Source organism: Miniopterus natalensis, chromosome X, assembly GCF_054644295.1.
Source record: "Miniopterus natalensis isolate mMinNat1 chromosome X, mMinNat1.hap1, whole genome shotgun sequence".
Classification (NCBI taxonomy): Eukaryota; Metazoa; Chordata; class Mammalia; order Chiroptera; family Miniopteridae; genus Miniopterus; species Miniopterus natalensis.
The window spans coordinates 27547660-27557770 of NC_142103.1; the positions used below are offsets into that span (position 1 = coordinate 27547660).

At 38.0% G+C, this 10111-nt stretch overlaps 1 protein-coding gene across 1 annotated transcript in view; it reads right to left on the reverse strand.

The window, feature by feature from the left end:
* The window catches only part of FAM199X (family with sequence similarity 199, X-linked), a 29726-nt gene extending 20043 nt beyond the window's left edge, over positions 1–9683 (reverse strand). The window contains exons 1-2 of the mRNA XM_016213024.2: positions 9297–9683; positions 1193–1412 (exon numbers count right to left, since the gene is read on the reverse strand). Of these exons, the coding sequence (XP_016068510.1) occupies positions 1193–1412; positions 9297–9493 (417 nt within the window). The 5' untranslated portion in view covers positions 9494–9683. The remainder of the gene's footprint in view (positions 1–1192; positions 1413–9296) is intronic.
* Positions 9684–10111: the final 428 nt, after the last annotated feature.

A 10111-nucleotide genomic window follows, 5' to 3' on the forward strand; every position in this document is an offset into this window, starting at 1 on the left:
GTGATTGCTACATAACATTGTGAATATATTAAAAATTGCTGAATTACACACTGTAAAATTATTTAAATGGTAAATTTTATCTTAATTTTTTTAAGTTTAAAAAATTATAATTTTTATCCAAATCGCATTTACAACTATACATAAAACAGAAGCCTTTGAAATTATATAAAACAAAAATATAGAAGTTGTGGATTTTTTCTGTCCTCATAGCATTTTTTATAACAAGAAAAAAATTGAAACCAATCTAAATTATGATGCAGCTATCAGAATGATTGAGATATATTAGCTGAAAAAAGCACAGGGCCAAACAGTGGTTGACGTATGATTTAATTCTATGCAAACATACTTGTATCTGCACAAGCTCTTAAAAGTGCTAACCGCAGCAGTGTGGAACTTGGAAGCTCTTATTTTTAATTTTATGTCATTCTATATTATTTTAATAAAATTTGTTTGAAATAAAATATTTCATTCCTCTTTGGAATACAACTTCCAAGTATTTAGATGGCTTTCAAACACATTAAGCATTCAAGTATCTGTTGAATATAACATTTGCTGTATGCAAAAAAAGCTTCTTTAAATGTTATTGTCTTTCACAATCAAAAAATGGATGTTGCAATAACACAATCTATATTTTCTGATAGACTACATTCATTATCAGGCAGCATTTCCAAACAATTTGCCACAAAGCCATTTTATAAGAAGAAAAAACACTATCAGGAAAAAAAAAATTTCTACATACAAAAAGAATACAAAATGAGAAACTATATTTCTAATAACAGAACTCAAAATTATATATTTATGGTAATAGTGGTTTCTGATCTTAGATATATAACATGACCGTGATATAAGGATGCTATGCCTATCAGGACATGAAAGCTATTATAATGTAGGAAGAGTAAATTTGCTTAGATTCATGCATGGAAAGGTACTGATGATATATAATAATGGGAACATTTTACAAGTATTAAATTATTTGAAAATCTACAAAAGGATATTAGTAGTATCAGAAGCCTAAAAGGTACATCAGCAAAAATAAAGGATACATATTCCACCTAATTCTTAATGCTGACAGAGAATCTGTAGGATTAGATAGACACTGGAGAAATTCGCTTTGAGGTAGAGATGAAAATATCACAAGAGAAATTCATACTTCTTAGGAAATAATGATGGCAATATAAGGGAAAAAACCTACCTGCCATTCAAACTCGCTGTCCGACCAATCCCAGTATGTGCTGATAGAAGAAGAGACATCGCTGCAGACACTCCCCTCAGGAAATAAATCAAAAGAAGTGAAGTCTTGATCATCTAACAGGGAATAACAATCATCTTGATCTCCAACAGAAACTGATGAAAACAGCTCCTCACTGCATTCTGAGCTGGCAACACTTGTTCCACAAGAAGTTAAGTTCCACCTTTAAAAAAGGACACAAAAGAAATCACAACAGGAATTACAGAATCCACCTAATTTAAAGATATAATATATTTATGAGGAATGGGGGTCTATTTGGGGTATGATAATGATATTGTGACTATTTTCAAAAGAGCCCTTTTCTTTTAAGGCTATGGACTAAAATATTTATGAATGAAATATGTCTGGGATTTGCCTCAACATAATAAGGATGGGGTTGACAAATGAGTAGGAGTATTGATAAAGCACACTGCCATATGTGAATAACTTGCACAGGGTGATGGGCATATTGGGTGCATTACACTAGTCTCTCTAACTGTGCATCTGTCTGAAAATTTTTATAATACAATATTTTAAAAGAAAAATTTACTTAAATTAGGGATAAAGTAAAACCTTCATCCATAAGCAAAACATATAACATACTGGTTATGAGTAAAGCTCTGGTCAAACTGAGTTCAAATTTTTGCTCTGTCACTTGCCTGCTATTTGATCTTAAGCAAAACACACCCTCTCCAAGTCTGTGTCCTTATTTTCAAAATGCAGTTATTGTGAAAACTGCAAGAGAGTGCATATAGAGCTTTTAGCAGACATAAAAAGCGCTCATTACATGGCAGCTATTATTATCATTAAAGGAAGACAGCAGTCATTGCAGAGCAGAGCAAAGCACCAACAGAGTACACAGGTAGAAACTCAAAAGTGTTTCTTTTTTTTCTTTTTATTGATTTCAGAGAGAGAGAGAGAGAGAGAGAGAAACATCAGTGATGAGGAGAGAGAGTCATCGATGGGCTATATCCTTCATGTCCCCTGCTGGGGATCAAGCCCACAACCTGGGCATGTGCCCTGACAGGAACAGAACCGTGACCTCCAGGATCACAGGTCGATGTTCAACCACTGAGCCACGCTAGTGGGGCAAAAGTGTTTCTTATATTTAAAAACCTTTACATATCAATGTTATACATGATAATTACAAAGGTGTTTGAATAAGAATGGGGTAACTAAGGAGATTAAAATGACCAATAATACCCAGCAATAACTAATCTGTAATATTCTGGTACTTCTTCCTGCATGAATATATATTTTTTCACAGAATCAGCATTCTGCATGTATTTAAGTATCCAGCTTTCTTTTACTTAACATTATCTACTGAGTATTTCCCCAAGTATATTACTTTAAAAAAAAAAATTTAAGGCCTATATAATATTCCATTGGTTAACTGTATCATAATTTATTTAACCTTATTCCTTCAATAATATATACTTAAGCTGTTCCCAATTTTTTGGTATTACAAGTAATACTGAGATAAAATATTTTGTTTGTAATTACTTATCCAAATATATACTCTCTCAGGATAGATTACTTGAAAGGAAAGTACTGAACCAAAGAATATAAACACTTCTAAAGACCATAATATAGTCAAATACCTTTCTGAAAGGCTGCACCAATTTACACTCTGCAGAGCAGTATATAAAAGTGCTCATTTCACTACAACCTTAACAGCACTGGAATTTTCATTTCTAAAATTTTACCTGATGAGAGAAAACATTTTTAGATCAATTTTTAATTCTTTAATTACTGGCAACATCAAAATTAAAAATTTTATTAGCTATTTTGCTACAGCGTTTTTCTCTTCATTAATGTTTTCCTTGTTGGTTTTGTAAAGAATTCTTTATGCATTAAGAATATTAACATTTCATGTGTAATATTTGTTGGAGGGTTATAATTTACTTATTTTTTTGGTCTTGAAATCTACAAGTCTGTTTTCTTTTGTAAATTTCCAGTTGCTTTATTCTAGTAAGGCGATAATCTTCATTGCTTTGGCAGTAACCTAGGGAATTAATCCTTAAGATAGTGATTTAGTATATTCAATACTAATAAGGTACTGAAATAATGATTTCCTGAAGAAAAGCCTTTTACCTATAATTAGGTTGTTTCTCATTCATTAAATCCAGTTTTTTCTTGAATTGTATATTTCATTTTTTAACTCCCTCTCTTAATTTGTATGATTAACCTTAATTCCAAAGTTCTTAATTTATAAAATTCGGGCAGCCCAGCAATTTCTATCGCACTTTTTCCACTGAGCTAAAGGTAAAGTATTTTAAATAACTGAAACAGACACAGAGAAACATACACCCTAAACTATTAAAGTTCAGTAAATATAAAAGCTGATGTCAACAAACTTTTATTAATAGGCAAATTATAAAATTCATCTAAGAATCCAAGGATATACCTTGTAATATTGCCTAATTTCATCACATGCTTGCTAGGTAGCAAGTATCCTCATTTTTTAAAAATCAACATACCAAGTAGAATTCACCAAATTGCCCGTGTTATGTAAGAAGACAATATAAAAGCTTTGAACAGCAATCGTAAGTTCTGTCCTAGACACAAGTAAACTGTCTACATTGTGTCCTGTGCAAACTACTTTTTCTCTTGTGCCTTCAAATCCCACATGACTTTTTTTGAACCTTTATTCCCTGACCCACTCAACCAACATTTAGTCAGTATCTTCTACGTACCAAGTACTGTGTTATATGCTAGGAAAAGCTGTTAGATAATTGTTTTTAATGAGAATTCCTTTTCAGCTTGAAAATCTTTGGTAGAAATGTGTATTTCCCTCTATGAGCAATAATGACTTCAAAAAAATCTATTTAATAATCTTATGGTTAGATCACTGACCAGGGAGTCAGGAATTTTACAGACTTTATTATTGGTTTCATGTTATCTTAGAGCAAAATCAGGATGTTCTTCAGTTTTCCAGATCCATGACTTTATAACAGATACAAAAGGGTTCTGGATATTCTTAGAAGCCTTTTTTCTTTTTAAAAAATAATTAACAGTGGCGTGAAACCTGGCTCATACTTGAAACAAATCATTTACAAAACAGAAAAATAGCATGTTTTACTATGAGTTATTTTTAATTCTATTATCTTCTAATTTGCAAATATTTTTATTGCTAAAGGCAATGTGGATAAAAACAAAACAGGAAGGACTTTTATCCACTACCTGTGGTAACGTTAAATTGGCATAATTTTTCTGGAAAGCATTTGGTAGTGTATATATATCAAGAGCTTTAAAAATGTTTATTCCTTTCGACTCAGTAATCTAGAAATCTATCCCCTTCTCCAAACAGAAATTTAGGGGAAAAGATGTACACACAAACATACCTAAACAATATTATAATAGCCAAAAAGGGGAAAAATACATGACTCCAAGGATGGGGAACAATTAAATAACAGTGTTTTATAGTAATAAAAATCTTATTTTCAGACTATTTATTGAAAAGGAAAACACTCACAATGTAAGTGCAAATAACATGGTCACAAATGATATATATGGCCTGATCCTGATTTTAAACTTGTATGTGTACATAAAAAGAACATTAAAAGCAACAACATCAAAATATTGACACTTATCTTTAGCGAAAGGGATCATGAGTGGTCTATACACTTTTGTATATGCCTACAATTTTCTATCGTGAGCTTTCATAGAAAAATTTGTGATTCTTTTAGACTGTTCTGTCAGTTTCAAATATGTAACAAATAATTACTGTGTGCACATGCTCAGCACTAAATTATTCAAATTTACAAAGACTTTACATCTTATTCCGCTAAGAGAAAGCTACCTAAAACTGAGAGCCTAGCTATAACCATAAAATTATTCACAAAGGAGACTTTCTCCACTACCTTAAAAGAAAAATGTCGAAAAGAATCCCAATGAAATGGGGTTTAACTCAGTAACTAGGCTTGCTGCCCAAATTTTAATTTTTTTTAAAAAAGGTAAAGCCAAGATTTATCTGCAAAGCTTTTTCACTAAGAATACACAAAAGACTTTCAATGGTATTTTGGTAAAATTAAGAAAAGCACATGAACCATATACACATCCTTCTGAAGCCCTTTTTCTCTCATGTAGACCTAACCATTACCTCTCAGGATGAGAATCCAGCCAGTGAGTACTGTGGAATAAAATCCTCCTGTCAGGCTGATGAAAGTCATTCCAAATCTATGCCATTCACTCTAAGGGTCCAGTCCCCTAATATCCTGAGTATTCATCACTGACTCACCGCCAGAATCCCCATACAGCAAGCCTGACCTCGACTACTCCTGTGGAGCCCCAAGTCCCAAGTCAGAGCAGAGGACACAACCCCCCTAACTCTCTTCCCAGTGACCTCAATAGTCTTGGGATCATTACACATTCCTCCTACCCCCTCTACAGTCTGAAAATTAAAACACTCCAGGTCACTGTTAAGGCTATTTCTTCCACTTGGGCTTCTGAGTTAATCCCATCCATCTCCTGCCATACCACCCTCTCCTGTATTTTCAATTTCTCCCTTTCCTATGGGCTGCTTCTAAGGAGCTAAAATCTCTATTCCTGGAAAAGAAAAACTAAACAAGGCCAAAAAAAAAAGAAATCTTCACTTTATTTTTTCAAATATTACCACATCTCCTCTCCTTCCTTTCACAGCTAAATTTATTGAAAAGTTTCATCTACTGCCTCAACCTTTGTAACCCACAGTTCCATTCATGTCATGCTCCTGGAATTTCTATTCTGATTACTCCCAAATCTACATTCCTAGCCTGGATAGTTCTCCAAAGCCTGATCCCCATTTTTAACTTGTCTCAACAAGTCCCCAAACCAAATTCCTCTTGCCTCTGTAACCTCACTTCATGGAACGTGGTTCTCCACCTGCAACTCACAGCTCTTCTGCACCTTTATTTCTACTGTGGGTGGTACAAAAAGCACACAGTCAACTTGGGGTTTTTCTGGTTACTGTGACTGTAAACAGGGCTTTAAAATCACATAACCGAGTAACAGGCTTTACATAGTATTTTATTTCCTATCCTGCCAATAGGGTGTACAAAAGTGAGGCACTGTCCTCCCGAACACTTTTCACAATTTTTCAATGTCAAAGTTACGGATATACTCCCGAAAGATGAAAAAAAATAACACGTAGAGTAGTTCATATTAACCCCCTTTATCTCACAATTTAATTATAGGACCTATCAATAACATTATACTTTTTCTCAATTTGCTAAATGACATCCTTTTTGATGATGGTGGAGGTTGGGGTGGATAACTGCTAAGACAAAACCCACAACTACATCAGAAAAATCCTGTTCCCAAAACCAAAAAAATAAAATAAAATAAAAATGTCTTTAACATTATATACCATATATTCCATATCGATATTGATATTTCAACTTTAAAATATTTAAGTCTTTTTGCTTATTGAAATTTATTTTATTCTCCCAAAATTTCAGACAAACCCTACTTGGTCATAAAATCCTAAAATATACTACTAAAAAAGTGTAGGTTCTTAGGAAACTGGCTATGTTCATGTAATTTACTTTCCACTGAACCTAGACCAGTGATACACCAATCTAAGTAACAGGTGACTCTAACCTGAACACTACACACATTCAACCTTAGGGATCATAAGTAATAGTGCCTGACTTTCCTGGTCAATGAAGGTTGCAAATATAGCCCAGAGTCCAATAAATGAACAGATGCAGAACTGTCATCGTCACAGCACTAAGGCCCTTATCAACAGCATTATTTAAACAATCTCCACAGTTTTCTTATCAGGCAACAAGGAAGAAGCAAAATAAAGGTAAATCAAGTGTCTACCCACTGACATGCTTTCTACTTTCAATGAAAATTTTTTTATAATGACTAAACCCAAAGCAGAATATCAGTACTCAACTATACAGCTATGATTTTTGGACTGTTGCTTGAATTGGTGAATGATGTGATGTGAATAAAAAAAAGTGACACATAAAAACTCCAAATAAAAGAACTCCCTAAACTTGATCCATATACCTGATTTAGCTGTTTGCTTCTTCCTGAAAAGAAATGACTGGAAACATATGGTCCTCTCAAACACCATCATGAGGAAGGATAAGAAGGCAGAACATTTCAGAAGGAGAAAAGATTTAAAAAGCAAGGTAACCCGGGGAAGAAACATCATCTGCTATAAATATTGTGAATTCTGCTTCCCCTAATCTCTGCTGAAAAGGATACAAAGAAAGATACATTAGACCTCCTACTGCCATTCCAAGCCTTGCAAAATGCAGGGGAGGAGAGGGGGGTTTTCAAAAAGCAGGCAGTATCTAGGAAAAATAACACCTGACTTGGGAAAACTGTGGCTGAACAGGAACTTCCTCCTCCATCTTCACTGCCCCATTCTGCAAAACAACCTTGATTTTACAGCATCTCTAAGAAAAACACGAGGAACAAATGGGGAGGGGAAAGCTGTAGGGAACATATTATTCTCTTTGCTTCACTCCCCCATCACCCCAGCCCATTTTGGCAGGGCTTACCCTCAGCCTCTGTCCTTACACTCCCTTGACCTCATTATCAGAGCAAGCTAGTACTGAAATCATTTCACTTTTCTGTGTATTTAACCGAATCCAATGCTGCAAAATGTAAGTATCAAATATGTGCAAACGTATTATTTCACACTATTTTCCAATGCAAACAATCCTAAGCATACTAGATTTCATGCATATGTGACATTCATGTAATAGTTACCGCATGGGTTAAATAGGCTTCTGTGAGTTAGTCTAAAAAACTATAACCACCATTTATAACACTGTAGCCATTAGTTCTGTTCCAAGTTTCCGCACTGGCTCCAAAGGAGCGGTCCTGGTTTTGCCTAACTCAGTTTTATGACCTTGAATTCAGTCTTTTCTCTCTGGACCTCAGTTTACCACCACTTCCTTTTAAAATGTTGTAGTGATGTTTCGGATAATTGCTTAACTATAGAACCTTGCTTCCAGATGATAATAACTTTCTTTTTTAGGTAAGAATCATGTTTTATACATCCCTTGTATCTGGTAGAAGCTCAGTAAATCTGTAGACTGATTTAAGAGATAGCCAGGAAAATACAAAAGACATTAAAATGTGAAAAGAAGGGTTGTTCGTGCTCATATTATAAACTGGATGAGAAATCAGAACTAGACTCCTTAATTCAACTTCTATAGCTGAACCCCTCTCCTGCTCCCCTTTTCTCCACACACCTTCCCAGTCCTTTGTATATGTATCTCAAACATCTACCTATATTAAAGGTTGGGGCTAAGTGTTAAAGCATCTTCAAATCCCCCATATTCGGTATAACACTTAAATGCTTGCTTGAGAGAATTCTCCAAAATACTCTCTTCTAATAAAACCAGTTAGGATATGCACCCCCTGAATAAATTTGTATTAAGCAAGCCTGTCCTAAGCCTCCCTCCATCTTTCCACCCAGGGAGCAAACCAAGGCATGTGCTACATGAAGGAATCTTCCAGATTTAAGCTTAAACATTTTGGAAGGGCCTAAAGCTCGAAGGCAAAGAGTTCATAAAAGAGAAAGAAAAAAAAAACAACCGTCCGGTTTCCTAGAGCTTCGCTAAAAAATGGGGGGGGGAGGGTAGAAATAGAGTTGTGAGACAGGTTAAAAATTGGGAAAATGAAGATAGCTTTAAAAGTGCCTTTCAAAAGATCCATGGGTTAATTTTGAGCCATTCAAAACCCACTTACCGGGAATGGAAGGGGTTAAACTTTTGCGGGTGAAAGGAAATGGGAGCAGCTAAAAATCAAAGGTGGGGATTTGGGATTCGCAGAGGACAGACGAGGGGAGGGAGGAGGAGGAGTCGCTACGGTCAGATGATGAATGGGGAAGAGAGTAAAATGCCGGCCGGCCTAAAGGAAAATCGGGAGGGCAAGGGTGAAAAGAGGGAGGGGGAGCGGGAAGGGGCCCGGGAATGCTGGCTAGTGGGAGAGAAAGGTGGGGGAGGGGTGAATGGAAGTGCAGACCCTGGGCGGAGCGCCAGGTTCGGGGGGTGACCCAGTGGTCCCAGACTTGAGGCAGGGGTGTGGGCAATCCGCCCCTGCCCCCAGCAGCGCTTCATACCTGTTGGTGTGGAAGCGGTGGAGGGGGTCGGTGCGATGGCAAGAGGACAGCTGGCAGCCGAAGTCGCTGATGTCCAGGCAGCCCGGCTCCTCGCTCGGGCAGGTGCCCACCCCGCGAGGGGGTCCAAGAATCGGGAAGGGTTCCTCGGGGGTCAGAAACTTCTCGTACGAAGTGGTGGCTGATGCCTCGTCGGACATGGCTGGAGATGGCCGGGCTCAGGCTACCTCTCTGGTCCCGGGCTGCTCCCACGTCCGCCCCTGCCCCCACTCCAACCTGTCCACTGTCGCCGCCGCGCCTGGCTTTGCCCGCCACAGTTCACTAGCAGGCTGATCGCCGCGGCCCGCCGCTGCCCCGGCAATGTGGCAGTTGCCGAGGAGGTTGCTCCAGGCCACTGCAACCTGCCGGCCCCCGAGTCAGTTTCCCAGTGGCCTCCGCAGCCGCCCCAGTCACCGCAGCTGCTGCCACCGAGCCCAGCCTCGTCAGCGCAGCGCCGCCGCCCCAGGCCCGCCCACTGTGCTAGCTGCCCGCGACTGCTGCAGTCCGCCTGGCACCCGCCTGGAGGGGAAGGACGGCGGGACGCCGCTCCCTGCGCCCCCTGCTGGAGCGGAGGAAGAACTGAATCTCTGCGCGCTGCAGCCGCCGCCGCACCGCCCTCCACGCCGCCAATCAGGGATTCCAGGCGCTAAAGGGCTGGGGGCACTTCACGCCAACCCCCTCCTCAGCCTTTGCATCAGCGGCTCGTTACTAAGCAGTAGCTGCAGGCCTTTGAAAAGGGACTTGGCCAAGGTAATACTGTGGTTGTGTGAGAAAGAATC